Source organism: Natator depressus, chromosome 3, assembly GCF_965152275.1.
Source record: "Natator depressus isolate rNatDep1 chromosome 3, rNatDep2.hap1, whole genome shotgun sequence".
NCBI classification, from domain to species: Eukaryota; Metazoa; Chordata; order Testudines; family Cheloniidae; genus Natator; species Natator depressus.
Genome location: NC_134236.1, coordinates 114,399,011 through 114,417,407, shown reverse-complemented (window position 1 = coordinate 114,417,407; position 18,397 = coordinate 114,399,011). Strand labels below are relative to the sequence as shown.

At 39.3% G+C, this 18,397-nt stretch overlaps 1 protein-coding gene across 4 annotated transcripts in view; it reads right to left on the bottom strand.

Annotated features, from left to right (window-relative positions):
• The window catches only part of PLEKHG1 (pleckstrin homology and RhoGEF domain containing G1), a 215,895-nt gene that overhangs the window by 78,260 nt on the left and 119,238 nt on the right, over positions 1-18,397 (bottom strand). For 2 of the 4 annotated variants that reach the window (XM_074948609.1, XM_074948610.1), the window contains one exon: positions 2,067-2,605. In XM_074948609.1, coding sequence (XP_074804710.1) covers positions 2,067-2,605 — 539 coding nt within the window. Of the gene's footprint in view, positions 1-2,066; positions 2,606-8,253; positions 8,274-16,317; positions 16,552-18,397 lie in introns of those variants that run through there. The other 2 variants (XM_074948611.1, XM_074948612.1) reach the window with 2 other exon arrangements.

The window sequence follows — 18,397 nt, the reverse complement described above, 5'->3', positions numbered from 1 at the left end:
GAGGGATATGGGGTCCCACTCTTGTCCAATGATCCTTATTACTTGGAAAGAGATTTCTTTGCTACGATGGGACCCTATCCTTTAAAGCTAAACCAAAAATTCCCTTGGCTAGTATTTTGACTTTCAATTAATCTGCCACAAAGCTGTGAAGATTTTTTTGAATCAGATGTTCTAAATGCTTTAACAGTTTCACAAATGTTCTCCTGAAGAGCAAGTTACAGCACTTCCATAATTTCAAGATGATTTGTCTCATTTACTCAGCATTTGGTGATACTTAAGCTGTTTCTAGCAGGGATTTATTGGCCATTCTAAATTTAATTGGATAATTTATTTCAAGATTATCTTTATTTTAGATTCCAGTACTTAGTGTTGTATAATTTATTGTATGTGTCTGTATAAACATGTGCAGAGAGGAATGGGGGGTAAAAGGGAAGAGCAGGCCAGGTTTACTGGATCAATCCTGTATATACTGAATAATGACTGTACACAGAATGACTTGTTTTAACATTGTATTACAATCTTGCTTTAAACCCTTCCAAAAATGAAATCTGAATAACTGATATTAGTGTAATCTCATCAGTCATAGAAAATACTGTAATTCTGCCGGAAAAGACTTGTGTGTGGTTTTTTTTTTTTGGTTTTTTTTTAAAGACATGCACTGGTATTATCAAAGCCACAGTAATCATTTTCCCCCTTCACTCTTCTAAATCCTTTTGCTTTTTGTCAGTAACAGACCACCTTTTCTTTTCCAGATTAGGAATGTATTTAACACATATAGCTGCCTAAAGCTACATACTATAAAGTTACCAGACTAGACATTCACCTCCTATGAAATCATCCTGTTGTTGTAGTAAACCTATACATACAGGGCAGGAGGTCAAAGAAACGTAGGAGTCATTTTAATAAGTAGGTAATGTGTGCAGGTACAGTGGTGATGGGCATGGTATAAGAACCTAGACAGAATTACATACAGAGCCCTAAAAGGCAGGCCACTGTGATCCTTTCCCTATAGCTGGAAAGTGACAGCGGAGCATTTTTTTTTTGGCTGGGAACCTGGCGAAATCTCTTTGAAGTTGTTGGGTGTAACTTTCACCCTTAAGCTCCCTTATAGAATAGATAGCTGAAACAATAAGGGTTTCTGCCCAAAATACGGGCCACAGGCTGGAGGAGAAGCTGAGCCATACGGGCCAAAGGGTCTGATACAAAAATGCGGGGATGGGAGATTGATTGAACAGCAGCTGCACATTTGTGTGTGCATGCACAAAACAGAAAAGCCACAGAAACAGACAGGAAAGGCAGCAAAAAGGCAAGGACAGCCAGAGAAAGATTTGTAATGTGATCCTGAGAAAAGCTGAGAGCTTTTGTGTAAAGTGTTGTCTGGAAAGAGGCTTGGAACTGTGAACAAAGATACTACCTCCTGTTGTCTATGATTCTTACTGTGCTCAGGGAAACAGGACTTCATGTACATTCTTTGTAAATCAACAGGATAGCATCAAAGAACTATAGGACTCCACCACCAGTTTTTCTTTCTAATGGAAAGAACCCATAAGACCCTGAATATATTGGCTAACCACTTGGGTTACAAGGGGTAAAAATATTAAATACTAAGGGTTTTTTGTTGTTTTTATTACTAATTAATTAAAACGAGCATCAATTTATGTTAACCTACCAAAGAAGCTACAAATGCTAGCAGGAATTATGGTGTTGTATGTGTTCATTTATAAAGAAGAGGAGCTCTGTACAAGCTCAAAAACCTGTCTCTCTCACCAACAGAAGCTGGTCCAATAAAAGATACTACCTTGTCCCCACCCCTCATTCCCTGTTGTCTCTTGAATACCTTGGGACCAACACAGGTACAACAACATTGCATACATTTATAAAAACATTGTAGTAAGTTTATATGCAGCTCCTGCCAAGTTGCCAGTGCTGCCTACAGTACTGCAAAGTTTAAGTGCCCCGGTTAGAAGATTACATATTTTATGGGTCCTTTTCATTGTGCATCTCCCCTGTAGAACTCTCATGTGATACAATTTATCAAATTAGGCAGTTCTAACCAAGCCTCCTACCTTTACAATGCTCTTTAAATCCTGCACGTACGTCCTCTCGGTCTCCAGAATTTCTTGGACTACTCTGTCAACATACAGGAGCTTTGGACTTGTGGGCTCTGTGACCAGGGACATGGCACAGTTTTTGTTTGTTCCCTTAGATTCAGCTTTCCTTGGCATATTTGGCCTTTTTTCAGGGCTTTCCTTGGTGTTCTGTTGCTCTGTGGGGTTATATCTTTGTAACTCGTTGCTGGAAAATCGCCGGGCTGGAATCAGCTCTAGTTTTATGGCCCCTGCTTCCTTATCCTGGTTAAACAAACCCAAATGGCTGTTTGAAACTAAGGTCATTCTGCTGCCAAAGGAACAGTGGCTATCCCTGGAGGAGACAGAGGAGGATGTGGAACTAAAGCTAACAGGGCGGTCGCTGTCTGACAGTTCCATGGTATTTATTCCACAGTAGCGGGAAGGTCTGTTCCCCCTGCACACGTCTTCCCTTGTTGATCTGGGGCCAGGACCCTCGGTCACAGCCGGTAAGACATCAAGAGGCAAATGGTAATCATCTGAAAAATAAGTAAGTGTTTCACAGTTACAGTATCTCATAACACAAATTAGCCAACAGTCATCTAAAACCACGTACACACAAAACAAATGCAAATCTGTTTTTCCACAGATGGCTGAAACAGAAGGCTTTGGAAGGCTCAGTGGTGGTCACTGTAATACAATCTAATGCCTTTCACCACTAGGTCAATGTGGCTAATCATTATAGTCATCCAACAGTAGTCTGGTGGCCTGCGAGAAAACAATTTGGTGGTCCAATTAGGCAAGAAAATGTAGTTTCCACAAAATCAAAATTTCCCACAGGAAGAATCTTGATTTTGGTGAAAACCGAATTTTCCGTTATGAAAATTTAAATGAAATATTTCAGTTTGGGTCAGTTCGACTCAAATAGAATATTTAGTTTTGTTGATCTGACCCCAAACTTTTAATTTGTAATCAGTTCAATAAAACATTAAGCTGTTTTTGCCTATCAGTGCATTGGGCCTCCATTCTTTCCTATAGGCTGAGTTCTCTGGAGGACATCATCACTGATAATGCAATACAAATTTCCCTCTGGCCTAGCTCTGTGCGGTGCATGATGTGAGAGAGTCAGACTGGCCAGGGAGCCTCGCCCATTGGAGGGAGCCTCGCCCATTGGGTCTCAAACTACGAATTCCCATGAGGAAATGCACTGAGAAGAAAATGCAGTATAACATAGAAGTGGCTCAAAATTAAGTGTTTCATGTCATTTCAACAAATCAAAACAAATTTTTGGAATGTTTAATTTTGGGGGGGGAATGTTTAATTGTTTTGATCAAAAATATTGAAACAATTAATTTCTGAATCAATTTTTTTTTTAGAATTTCCATTTCAGTAAAGTTTTTGAAACTTCACATTTTCATTCCAATTTCAGATGAAAACAAATGCTGAAATGTCCAAATTTCCCATGGGATGGACATGCTGAATTTCACTCTGCCCTAGATTTAATTCAATGGGTAGCTGTCCACAGTTGAGAAACCAAGCTGTCTGTCTCAGTAGAGAAGCCAAGAAATGAATGAGCTTGTGAACTGAAACTTCCTACTCTTGTAACTGGCCCCTCCAGGTCAGAATTGAGGCATATTGGTGGTATGGGAAACTCGCACTGCCATGATTTATGCTACACTTGGTCTGTGGATAGCCAGAACCTCATTCTCCAGAGAATGCCAGACTGACAACTTTTGCAAACAAGCAGCAAACTCTTTTAAAAATACATAAATAAAAGTGGGTTTCTCTGTCTTGTCTATAATATATTCTGCCCTCTGATGCATATGTGTACATCAACATTGATGGGTACTGTCAAGTATGTATCAGAGGACACAATTTGGCCATTAGAGGCTTAAATTGATTGTCCTTTCATTTACACTGGCTTAACACCATGCCCTGTTTTATGCTTGTAAGGAAGAGAAGGACCAGATCTTAAGACTATGCTACCTTCTACCTTTCCCTGTCTTCTTCTTGCATGTAACATTTTCTTGAATAAGCTCGGATAGCAAGTGCAAACTCCAAAAGGAACAATATAACGGAAATATATTTTTTGCAGCAAAATATTGAAACTGAAGTTTATTTTTCCTCAAGTTAGCAGCAAAAATGTTCACATCCTTATTGATTTTGATAAGAAAAAAAGTATGCATTTTTGTTATCAGTGTGAAATCACCTTACAAGTTAAGTTAGAAATTAGAGGCTAGCAGTGCAGAGTTAGAGGTTCTTGAAAACTGCACAGGATAAATTAGGTAACGGGGATACCCTTATACTAACTTATCATAAAATAGATTACTAAAGTACATGACAAAGATCACATAATTAGTTGCATTTGGTTGGAACATAAAAGGTTCCCGTTTCATTCAATTACTTCATACTCCATCTTCCTGTTTCACTCATATGTTGTCTGGTTTTAGATAACATGAAGGTATTACTAAGTAATGTTTGCTCCACAAATATTTGTGTTATCATTAATATAAAAAAACCAATAATTTGGGTCAGTAAAATTGAAGTTGTAAGAAATGTTAATAGAAGTTTTTCAAATAAATATATTTACAGACACAAGGTATAAGTAAAATTTAGCATGGCCTTTTAAACCTACCATAATGTTCTCCTTGCTTGCTTTACAACAATTTAATGGCCTATAAAACAACAAGGATTAGTTGCAGCAGTTAAAATGCACTTCCTCTTAAAAGCCTACAGAAGCATGACCTTGGCAAACGCAACAGAGTTCAGGGCACCTGTATATAGGACACATTTGATGAAGGATCACCTGTTTTCACAAAAGTCATTAAAGGTAAACATGCAGCACCATGTAAAAGTATGCTACTGAATGGTACACGAAGTACACCAGGCAAACCATTTACCCCCTTAAAGATCTTGTTCTGTTTTATCCTTCTTCCTGCTCCCCTGAAACTAGTATTTTCCTTAATTAAAATTCTTAATACTTTTACAGTCATGTGTAACTCTGCAGTTTGGCTTCACAGCAGCTTATGAGAAACTTTTTTTTTTTTTTTTTTTTTTTAAAGTCAATAGGTAAGTGATCCTACAGATTCACTTCTCAAAACTTCATGCTGAACCCATAAAAAACTCAACGGTTCTGCATGATCTCAATGCAAGAACTACAAGTCACCCCAGGTTGTTTAAAATGGGTTCAGATTCTACAAAAATTTTGTGAATCTCAGCAAAATTGTATGACATGCTTGATTGGAGTTCTGAGCTTAAAACAAAACCAGAAAGCAGATTTTGTTTCCAGTGTTTTTGTTTTATATTACAAACATTTTGCACAGCTACAGTTGTTTTTAAGTTTTGCTTAATATAAGCCTAGAGACTGACCCGAATAAAAACTGGATCTGAATGCCACTGAACTTCTGTTCTACCTATAGGTTCTTCTAACAGCCCCCATCACCATCATATCTGACTTTTCCCCAAGTTATCCCCACAAAACCATTGTGAGGTGGGAAAGTATTATCCCCATTTTACAGATGGGGAAATAAGGAACAGAGAGATTAACATATTTGTCCAAGGGCACATGAACAATCTGTTGGAAAAGCCCAAGAACTGAATGCACTCCAGAAGCATAACTACAAGCCCATTCTTCCTCCCTTGGTGAAGTTCAGATTTCTGCTTTCGTTTTTTGAGCCCATCTCCATTGTAAATCTCTCTTCAATAGATTGCCCAAATTGTCTACCGCCTGACTGGCAAAATAATCTCAAAGGTGTTAACAATGGAAAAAATCACCATCCCTAATAAAGATTTGTCTAATATTATGATCCCAATGATTTAACTTCTTTTACTGTGAATGCCTCAAAGAACACTGAAACCTCCCTCAAAATCCTGTTTCCCTCATAAACTTCTCTTCATAATGAGCAAATTCATTTTTCAAACACACTGAGGGGCTGTCTTACAAAGTTGCTGAGCACCCACAGTTGCCAATGACATAATCTGGCCATTGTGTAGGTGTGCCGTACTTCTGGAGCAAAAAAGACTCTAATCTTTTGCTTACATAATGAGAAGTATATACTTACATAAGTGCTGTATTCTTTGACCTACATTTGACCCACTGCATTACCTGTTACGTGTTTTGTTGTTTACTGAAACTTTTGCAACAACAAGTAAAAAACAACAGATCTTTTGGAAGGGTTGAATAATGGTATTTAACTTGTGTTCTGAAAAGCTATCAACCTGAAATTTGCATACTTTAATTAATGAACAACAATAATTACTTGTTAGTTCAGCACAGAGATGAGGATAATTACATTTTTGTCCACGCTCATGAGGAAATGTGCTTCCGGACCAAAATCTTTCTTGTTCATGGCTTTCCATTAATCTAGGCCATGTCTACACTGCCCCTTTACAGCGCTGCAACTTTCTCGCTCAGGGGTGTGAACCTCTCCCACCCCGAGCGCTGCAAGTTTCAGCGCTGTAAAGGGGCAGTGTAGACAGTGCACCAGCGCTAGTAGCCGCGCTCCCAGCAATGGTAGCTACTCCCCTCGTGGGGGTGGTTTTTTCACAGTGCTGGAAGGGCTCTCTCCCAGCGCTGGTGCCACAACTACACAGCCACGTTAAAGCGCTGCCCCAGCAGCACTTTAATGTTGCTAGTGAAGACATACCCTCAGTTAGGCTTCCCAATCAGTCAGTCTGACTCCCAGTGAAACAACATGCAACCCACTTGCACCTCCCCAACAGGAGAATTTTAACTAATAAAAGCAATGACGTGCATATTCTATAGCAGTGCAAGGTGAAAAATACATTCATTCCATACTAACAGGCAACTGGGATGCTCATTATAATGCTTAGTAAGACTACAGATAAAGCAAACATCTTACCATGACTAATGCTTTCAACGTGCATTTATCAAAAATTTCTTGCTCAGATATATCAACTATCACCTGCTGCATTTCTTTAATACATAATCCTCTACATGTTTTAATAGATGTATTCACAATAACCATGATTTTTGTCTATTTCAAATACCATAAGCCACATTTTCGTCTGTTCTGAAAAACTCCCACTATATAATATATACAATAGTATGACGCAATTTGAGATAGAAACAAGAAGTAAGCCTTTGAGTATTAGTTTTTATTCCTCCATGTTTAGTGCATGTAATTTTACAGATATATTACATACACATGACCAGCAACTTGAATTTTACTATTCAGAATTTGCATTACCTTTCTTCACATATGAAAATTAAGTTTAAGTCATAATCTACATGATCACTGTTTGCAGAAATCAGTCTTTACTTCAGATGCTCTGAAAGTTTAGCTGAATAAAAATAATGACTATAGTATGTCTTTCAATCCTTAGTTATAGTTTTGTTTAAAGCTTTTAATAATAAAAAGGCATTGGTCCATGCTGTATATGCATTTAGTAGAAGTTTTACTAAACCAACCTGCTAAATATATTATATTTGAAATTAAAGGATACCCTTATCTGAAATTAAATGAGAGAGAGAGAGAAGTTTCCTGTTTGAAAAAAGAAAAAGAATACAAGTTACATTAAAATGCATGCAATGATGCCACTATGTTACTATTTACATAAATACATTCCTCTGATGAAGGCATTCTCTACTATGAATATTAGTGAAGTGAAGAACAGTCATTTGTGAAAAATAAAATAAAAAGCCACACAACAACAACTGGCCTTCCTATAAAGTATTCAAGTTTGGAAAACTCAACTTTTAGCTTTTACTTCATTACTGAACCCTTAATATAAATGTACATGAACATAGTATCATCTGCAACTGAACACTCTCTGTGTACAAAATCACATTGGAAAGACAGTACTTGCAGCATTAGAGCACATAATTTTGTGGATTCACTCGTAACCCTCATGTACAACAGCTATCCAAGTACTTTAACTGAACTTTGAGCAACAAAAATCCCATTTATTAGAGATCACAAGAAAAGGGGAGGAACAAAATCCATCAACTAGCTTGTCTCCATAAATTAATCTCCTCACTGTTCTATATTTAAAGTAGAATAGCCTTCTGTCATATCAGACCACACTAATGTCCCAGAACATTGTTGTGAGGGAAAATCCTCTGCGACAGTATCTCACCACTGTGGAATGTATCTTGCTCCTTACACAGTGAATGAACAAGTTCCTCTCTGTATCTCAAATGCTCTGTGAACAACTCACAACCTACCTGTGTAACAGAGAATAAATGCATCTTCTGCCTTCAGCAGCTCCAGAATTACCTCACTGAGCACTTAGGTAAAATGAGAAGCTCTTACTAGTCTGTACAACTCCTTCGGTAGAAATATTGCATGAGTCAGCTTTTTTATATAAAAACCCTATACACAAAGGCTTCACAGAAACCTGATTCACAACTTTCCCACTGCCTTTTTCCCAGTGTACCCACCACAGTCTTCAGCATCGCTAAGAGCCTTAAATGAAACATGACATCATTCAATTCAGGGACAGGACAATAGACACCACTGTGGGTAACTTTAAAATGCACACTTCACTGAGCAACACCCTGGAACTTCTATTCTTTCAGGCACAAGACTGTAAAAACATCAAATACAACCCACACTTCCACAGCATATTTTACGCTTCACCCCTTGATTCACTAGAAGATATTGATGAGCATGCAAAGTAAATAAATCAGCTTAATGGTACTGTGAAATCCCTCAATGCTAGAAATTCCATGTGAATTTGTGCTGCTAATTAAATGGGATCATTTTGGACCTTATGCTGACTCTACAGCAGGTCCAGAAAAACTTTTCAAGTGAGTTTGTAAAAATCTTTATATTTTTAGAGTTAAAAAATAAGAGATTTTTAGAAAACAATATTAAACCCACACATTGATCAGTCACCACTGGATTGTGATGATGCAGGGCAGGACAGAAAGGAGCCTGGTTAGGGGACAGGGAAACAGACAGGAAAAAAGCATGGGGCGGGGGGGGGGGGGGGGAGAGAAAGAATGAAGAAAGTAAGGACCTTTAAGAAAAGGTAAAAGAATAGAAAATATAAAAACAAAACAAGAACAAAAACACACTTAGGAGGAGGAGAAGCAGAGTTACAAGTGGAGAAGAACAAGGAATAAGATGTGACTCAGAACAAGAAATAAGATGGGAATATTTTTGGCCATACAAATTAACAGAGGGTACAAAACACAGGGAGCTGGCAGAAGTAGAAAGCATTAGAGGGAGCACTGCTGGATACATCCTATTATCCCTGCTGTTGCCCTTTACTGTGTCATGTCTAGATTTTAGTCTGAAATGGGAGCGGGAAGAAGGCGTTGGTGTTGCCTGGCTGAGAAGGAGAAGAGGAAGAATGTGGGCACTACTTTTCTCTTCCTCCAGTGCATACTTTCCTGTGGCTAGAATGGTCTCCTGCCTTAGTTCCACCCTGACATGGGTCCCAGATTTTCCATACTGCAAGTCTGGGTACCCTATTCCTGGCTCTTCACCTTTGCGGGATTTAGTGTTCTCGCTGCAGGGTCAATGGAGGCTTTCACCTGTTCTCAAATTGCCTGTGAGTTCTTCAGTGCCACTCTCTCTCTAGTTCTGCCTGCACTGGATAACTAGCACTAGAAAGAGCATTTAAATGCTGTAATAAGAGATTAGTTTGGTCTTGGCCTAGCAGGGAGAGTGAAGAAAAGCTGCAAAACTGAACAGCCAGGAAGGGGACTTTTTCTCCCATGAGAAGAGATGTTATTTGATGCCACACTCTTGAGGCCCAGCAGAAATCAGCTGGGTTTTCAGCTGGTGGCACCTAATTCTCAGAACAGGCAATGGAGAATGCATCTATGGTAGCAGGCCCAACTCTGGTCTGCATAGGATGTAGCTTTTACACCATCTTTGAAGCCATTCCTTATGCTCAGAATTCCCTCCCATTCCTTGTGCATCAAATGACCTCGGTCTCCATTTAAATTTGTACTCTAAGATCATTGATAATTTTCATCTTCACCTACTGCTCTGCCAGGGTGAGGGTCCTTTTTGTCTAATGGGGTAGATCAACTGCTTATGAGCCATGAGGATACCAGCCAGGCTCTATCAGTACAAAGATGCGTGAACCCAAATGCTCAAAAATCAGAAGACGTATAAAGAGAACCCCACTTTTTTAAAATCTCATTATTTATGTGACAATCTCATGATTTTTTTGGATACTTGGAGCCCACCCCTTTTCCCCATCTTATCTATTTGGGTTGTGAACACTTTGGGGCACGGATTATCTCTTGCTGTGCTTGTAATGCTGCTTAGCACAATGAGGCCATCAGTTGGTGCCATTAGGAGCGATGGTAATACAAATTAACGAAATAATATACTCACGAAGTGAAAAGGCTGCTAAGTTCTTTAACTTTTACCTACAAAAATCTTATGGCTTGATTTGTGCACAGTGGGGGTTGACAGGGTGCCAATAGAAGCTCCTTGATTCCCAGTCATTTGGCTCAGGCATAAATTAAATCTGCCTCCTTACAGCTTTAATTTATGCTGCTGGCATAAGGTCCATCAGGTACTCAACACCAGCAAAGAACTGGGTGCAGCAGATCCCAGCTGTGTCATCCCTCTTGTACCTCCTGCACACATCCATTTACCTTGGTGCTCCTGAAACACCCACTGCCTGGAATAAGGGAAAGTAGGGGAGATTCAGCTACATAGGGGATTCTCCAATAGGAATCTTTGGACACTTTAAATTCACTTTGCACTGCATAAATAAACTTGATGACCTCCAGAATCTGGCCCAGAGTTCACACCATGTTATTAAAATATTTATGACACTAATAAAGTTCATAAAAGTGGTAGAGAAGAAGGGTAGCTGTGATAATGGGGTAGGAAGTAATTTTTATACTAGTCCATGTTCCATTTCATTTGGTTTTTGGCTGTTGTTTTTCTGAGGGTTACAGGGTTTTTTTTTCTATGAAGTATTCAGAGGTCTTTGGGTTTGACTGCCATAAAAACTGTTAATAAATCATCAAGTGTAGTAAAAATATTAAATTTTTTCATTTAAAAACAAAGCCTTATCTTTCTAAACTTAATCAGCAAACTGAGTTTATAGAGGCTGGGGTGATGTCATTCTATCATTCATCATGATTAGTTAAGAACTTACTGAAAAAAATAGGTTCCCTTCAGCAACATTAAAAAAAACAACCCATAATTCAACAGTAAGAGTGCGCACACAGGCTCCAGTTCTTCTGTAGGACACTCTGACACCCTCACTGAAAGTGCAGTGTAATGTATTAATAACTCTCTGCAATGCAGTAGCTATTTAATCTGTATACAGCACTGCAGAGATTTCTAACAAAAGACACGTATCATGTGCTGCTGATGCATTGCAACACAAGTAAAATGCACGCAGTTAACCGTCCATTTACAGGACTTTCAAAAATATGGCTCATTCTCATTGTGAATTTATTCTGGAAAAATAAAACTGTCTCATTATTGTTAGTACCTCTGCAGCCTAGTTTAAACTAAACCATTGTCATACAGGTACATACATAGGAGTAAATACACTATTCTCTCTAAATGAGATTACAGTACAGTTAGCAAGCTTTTATATTCCTTTCTTCCCCAAGTAGCATTCAATGCAGAAGGTTAATGGTAAAATGTTTGACAGGATGCTGCTTGAATTCTTAACAAGTATGTACATTTCAAAACTTTTATCCAATTACATTAATGGTAATTCTTCTTTATTCACAGTCTCTTTCCTGTGCCCAGTACTACAGAGGAAAATGCACAGTTGCTATGTTAGAAGACACACCTTCCTAGTCTACATTACATCTTTGTAACCATGACTGGACATAACTTATTTCTTTCATTTGCCCATCCCTTGTTCAGTCTACTCCTTTAAGCAAATCCCCTACCATGCTGATAAAGCATTGGTTATCTGCATATTCAGCCTCATTTCAACTAGGCTAAAATGTTGCTGAAGTTCACAACCTTTCAAGTTCAACCATAGTAGCATTAGGGCACAGGAATTCTTGCTTGTCTCTCCACGCATGAACACAACACACTTGGTTCCTTTATTCTGCCTATGGTTTTCTGAGATTAAATTAATTTTTGGCTATAAACAGGCATTTCAGAATTTTAGATGTCAAATAACAAATGCACTCTAAAAAGGCATCACCTTTTCAATAACTGCACTGTGCAGCTTCAACAAATAATTCTTAAGCAGAATAGCTATATTTAGTAAGATAATCTCAATTATGCCACCAAGAAAATGGCCTCTCTCTAGAACTCATCTCTTACGTTGTAACTTCGGGGAATTCACATCTCAAAACATTTAACATAACAGATATTACTACCATTAAAAAGCATTTTAAAAATGTCAACTTTAAGCTCTTCCGCTAAAAAGACACAACAATCCCTAAACAAATGCATTTTGCAAAAGCCCGTTCTTTGGAATAGCTGCCTTTCTTGAAAGTTAGATTTGGGCAGGGGTGAGTTTCAGTGGAATTAAAGTTGGTCTCACCTTCCACTTCCAGCTAAATTATTTAACTAATTTGTTTTGAATTGGAAGCACTTTCTAGAACGGGGTGGGCTAACTTTTTGGCCTGAGGGCCACATCTGGGTATGGAAATTTTATGGCGGGCCACGAATGCTCACGAAATTGGGGGTTGGGGTGTGGGAGGGGGTGAGGGCTCCCGCTGGGGGTGCAGGTTCTGGTGTGGGACTAGAAATGAGGAGTTCAGGGTGTGGGAGGGGGCTCTGGCTGGGGAAGGGGGTTCGGACATGGGGGGAGGGGCAAGGACTCCGGCTGGGGATGTGAGCTCTGGGGTGGGGGTGGGGCTGGGGATGAGGGGTTGTGGGAGGGGAATCTGGGCTCCCAGTGTTCTGGGCTGGGACTGAGGAGTTTGAAGGGGGATCAGGGCTGGGGCACGGGAGGGAGTCAGGGGTGCAAACTCCAGGCAGTGCTTACCTTAAGCAGCTCCCAGAAGCAGCAGCATGTCCCCCCTCTGGCTCCTATGCGGTTCCCGGCAAATGGGAGCTGCAGGGGCCGTGCTTGGCACAGGGGCAGTGTGCGGAGCGGGGCCCCCTGGCTGCCCCTACGCATAAGAGCCAGAGAGAGCGGACATGCTGCTGCTTTCAGGAGCCATGTGGAGCCACAGCACACACGGAGTGGGGCAAACCCCCGACCCCGCTCCCCAGCCGGAGCAGGAGCTCAAGGGCTGGATTAAATTGTCTGAAGGGGCGGATGTGGCCCCCAGGCTGTAGTTTGCCCACCCCTGTTCTAGAAGCCTTTGCATCTCAGAACGCTTGGAGATTGAAATAATACTGAAGTAATAAAACTGAGTCACTAGTAACAGTAAAAATTCTTGCCTTTGAACTTCCTATCTAAGCGTTATGACTATGCTACCCGCTGGATCAGCGGGCAGCGATCGATCCAGCAGGGGTTGATTTATCGTGTCTAATCTAGACGCGATAAATCGACCCCCGAGTGCTCTCTCATCGACTCCTGTACACCAGCTCCGCAAGAGGTGCAGGCAGAGTCGACGGGGAAGCAACAGCAGTCGACTCACCACAGTGAAGACACTTCAGTGAGTAGATATAAGTACATCAACTTCAGCTACGTTATTGACGTAGCTGAAGTTGCGCAACTTAGATCGATTCCCCCCCCCCCCCCCCCGCCACTCCCCCAATGTAGACCAGGCCTTAGTGTAACTTGGACAAGAAAACAAAAACAGCTTGCACTTTTATTTGTTTGGGAGGAAGGATGGCCCTGTTCTTAAGTCACAGGAGTGGGAGTCAGGAAATATGGGCTCCGATTCCTTCCCTCTCAATCACAGACTCACTGTTACCTTAGGTAAATCACTTATCTTCTCTAGGCCTAATCTACTGAAAGGGGATAATGTATTCTTAGCTTGCAGGGCTTAATTAGGGCCTGTTCCAAAGCCCACTGAAGTCAGATGGAGTTTTTCCAATGACTGATAAATAAGCCAGGCCTTTAGTAAATGTTTCCAAATGAGCATGAGATTTTTAGAATGGAAGGTGATATAAAATTTCAAAATATTATTATGAATTGTTATAGCAAAGAATAAAAAATTGTCAGGTTTTGGGCCAATAAGAAATACTGCAAGTAAGATAAAAGTACTGTTTCCCCCAATTAATTGTTATGTGTAATTTTAACTGGAAGAAATGTCTGGGCAAGTATTCTGCAAACCATTTTTTAAAAAGAAAACTTTGCAGGAACAGTTTCTAAGCAACACAGTGGCCCTCTATTCCTCCCTCTTCCACAATGTGCATGTGGGTACTTTTACAAACTTTGTCCAAAAGTCTAACAACTGAATTGCAGCAAAGTAGTCGGCCATACCAGAAGGCCAATCTGCTCTCAGTACCAGCACACAAAAGAGAGCTGCAGCTTGTTAATCATCTGTATTTTTCAGTCAGAAGCCAACCCTCACTTCCACTTTGTTGTTGATCCTAGAAAGTCCATCTAACACCCTGACCTTCCCCTTAAAACCTTTCGTAGCCTTCACTGTGTTGTTACTGTGCTTAACACGTCCTCGTTAAATCTGTTTCATGCAGAAAAAAATAATAGATCAGCATCACAGAGGTGTGTTCAAAGAGGTAAGAAAGTTTGAGGGAGTTGCTTTGAAAACTTCTATAATGTTTAATACAGCAGGCTTGGTATTATTTTTACCACTATTATTATTTCTTGCAGGCAAATAATTGAAAACAACAATGCTCAGGGCATAAACAATAATTTCCTCACAACTTTGCACTCATCTGTTCTAACTAATAAACAAGAGCAAGAAAGATGATCTTAGAAGATCAGTGCCACAGCATTTATGTGCAGATTACACAAATACTTACAGAAACCCATGCTCCTTTCAATATCTAAGATTAACTACTCCAGGATTCACACTACAAGGTAAAATATTACAGGGCAGCAAGTAAACAGCTTCGAATCCTAGATTTCATTAAATTGAGCATTTGATGTAAAACTCAGGAACTACTTAGTTGATTCCTTCTGCCAAGAGTGTTCCTCTGAACTTTCTTCTTACAAAAACAATGAGCTTTCTGGCTAAGATCAAGCAACTCAACTCAATATCAAAAACACCTTCTGTGCAGGAACTGCATTCCTCCTTTGCTGACAGCTACATGCAATTATTTTATGGGTCTTAAAAGATTTCATTCTCTAACTTCCATGATCCTATGAAAAAGGGCACACATTTTAATAGAACCTTATATTAAATGCATACCACACGCTTTTCCCTCACTGTGCTATATGGAAACTTAGCAAAGGGGTATCTTAAAGTTCTAGTGGCAATCTGATTTTTTTTAATAATGTTTTTCAATCAGGAAAACCAACTGAACAAAAAATCAGAAATTAGAAAGGAACAAGAAAACCCTGAAATTATCTTGTTCATAAAAATGTACTGCCCCAAGTTACAGGACAGTATCAGGTAAGGGAAAAGCCAGTTAAAATGTTGAGGAAATGTGTCACGTGACAAGTGCATGAAACTGTCTTCTCTCTGCTTCATTTACTCCAATGCTAATTACAGTCTACATCATGCTACTTTTCAGTCACGTTTCCCAAACATAATACAAACATGTATTCTAAATTAGAAGGTATACACTGGTCCAGATAGCCCAAGCATTCAAGTGTATGTGAACAATATTCAAGTTTGCCCATACAGTGTGAATAACTGAATTTATAGCTAAGAGTATTCAGTAAGCAAGCTGTCAAAAAGCATACAAGCATTCAATTTGTTAGCGTGCTGAGCAACTTCAGTTTAAGTTCCTACTGAAATCCCTCTTGTTAACAAGTACCTTAATGTGGATTTATTTTCTGGGATCTCCTCTTTCACATGGGGCATTTTTCTCTGCCTGTTCAAAAAGCGAGGTTTAACTCTGGTGCAGGAGGGGGTGGTATGCCGAGGGAGAAAGGGAGAGGTTGTTTGTTTTTCTGTGGTAAGGGGGTTTGTAAATCTCCTAATCTTTAAATATTAGAGATGGGAACCAAACTAAAAGCCCAGATCCAGCAACCCACTCCCCTCCGCCAAGCTCTGGGGAAGTTCAGCTCTGGATGCAAACCTTATGGTACAGGCTAATCTTTGTTAAATATGGACAGAGATTTTAAACCTTTATTGTAGTAATTTTAGGAATTGCTAAACTAACTGAAAGTTGGAGGACATTTTTTGTTTCAGGTAAGTTTTTAAATAATTAATTAAAAGTCACCCAACTCTCCATCCTACATAAGTATGAATTCTTAGTAAATTCAATGTCTGGCATGCTATTTAAGAAGCACTCTTGCCACTTACCTGTAGGCATTGTTCCTTAAAAGGAAGGCCAATAAAACAACATTTTTTTTTCTAGATCCTGTGATCAAAATAAGAACTTTAAGCTGCAAATCCTCAATGAAGCTTCTCCTGTCTTTTTCATGCCTTTCCTTCATTTCAAATGGAGTTTCCTAACTTGTCCTGAGACAAGCTTCCACTTAATATCCCACCATGGAGCTCATGAACTGGAAAGAAAATAAAGAAATCCTTCCACATTCTCTTTCCTTCTGCAATAGGTTAAGGGCTGAGCTGAAAAACTTCCCCAGGGGATACGACCACTGAGAGACTGGTAAGGCAACCTGTCTCAGATGGTATAGCATGAACAGAAAAATCCTCCTCCCTCCCTCCTACTTTCTACCCCACACTTCCTCAAAGCCCAGTTATAATGAGGCTACAAGTTTAAAATCAGTTTCTCTTGCTCTGTCCAGACATACTTATAGCTATCAGACTTTTCATTGCTGAACAATGCTGCACATTCACTATTGAGCTCTGAAACACAGTGAATCTCTAGGAGGCCACTATATTGGTATTATTTCACAGAGTACAGCCTGTTACCACAGCTATTAGCTAGCATGCTCACTTTTCAAATCCCAATCTCTCTGGAAACCCTGCCTACCATTATTTTATTAAAAAGAGCCACATGTTAAAAGTAGTGGCTAAGGTTTCCCCTATTCCTCTTCTTTTGCTTTAAAAATATATTCAGATTCTCCTTAAAAAGGTCTCTTTTTCACAGTAAATGTACAGAATATGCATCCATTTTAAGAAATATATATACTTTAAAAGTCTTAGCAAAAGCTCTAACATTTAAATCAGTAACAAAGGAGAGAGAGATTATCAACTATGACTATTTTTACCAGACATTTAAATACATTCACTGATTTGGAATTAGCAGTTCTAAATAACCTCTTAATTAAACTCATTACAATTTTTAAAAGTGTTATCCTATTTGATAGAGCCTGCTTTTTTAAAATAAAAAAAAATAGTCTAATGGTTTTTTCCCCTAGTTGCCTTTTTTTCTTTCCATTACATTTTACATGAATCCATAGATGTGTCCAATATTTAATAATGGTATTTTTGCAATCAGACTCCATTAATCAGCTAATAAAATAAATTATAGCAATATGGCCATATTTTCTCTTAAATACAAATATTCCAAAGAAAGAATAATTGCTTCATTTTACTTGTGTTTTTGGCCAATATAATCTGATCTTGCATTCAGAGTTCCTCTAGTTTCAACTGCGAAGCTCTTTCAGCTGTCTAACTCCCCTCTCCTCCCCCCACCCCAAATTTACTAATCCAAAGTACAGGACTCAAGACATTTTAAGTATGAATTGAACATGCCAATTATAAATTAATTGCAGGATATTTTCAAGACTAAAAAATGTTTTTTGGGTAGCTTTCATTTCCTGTAACTACAGCAGAATTATTTTAAAACATCATCAACAGCAAAGGCTTCCAAGCACAAATAGCTTGAACATACAACAACAAGGAAAGCCAAGTTGACCATGGTCACATTGTTGCTATTACTATGGAAATTGTTGCTCTGCTCTGAAAAAGCATAAGTGCTGAATGGACAAATTGTAACATTTGTGTTTTACATTAAAGAACAAAATCTGCTACCAGACACAGTAGAGTTATTACTGTAAGACTAAAGGCATTATTATAGTGACATTACAAATATTACCAGAGGGGCAAATCCCACCCATAACTCCACAATTGTGGAGGGCTTCTATGGAGTGGAACTGGTGCAACAGGGCAATGGAAAGCTTCGGAAGCTGTACAAGATGTCCCTATGCCCTTCACCACCTGGCTCTGATGGAGCTGCCTTACAACAATGCACAGGAGCTGTCTCCGAGCAGGACAAGCCACTGATCTATGGATTCTTCTACGAGAGGGCTGCACTAGGGCCAGGGAGGTCATTTCAACCTCTGCTGAAGGGTTCTGCTGCATTAGTGGGAGGATCCCCATCCCCAAATTTCCCCAACTGAGAAACTGAGATTGGCTGCTGGGACTGGATTTGTCCCTACACGTATAAAGAATATGTTCTACATTATTGCTCATA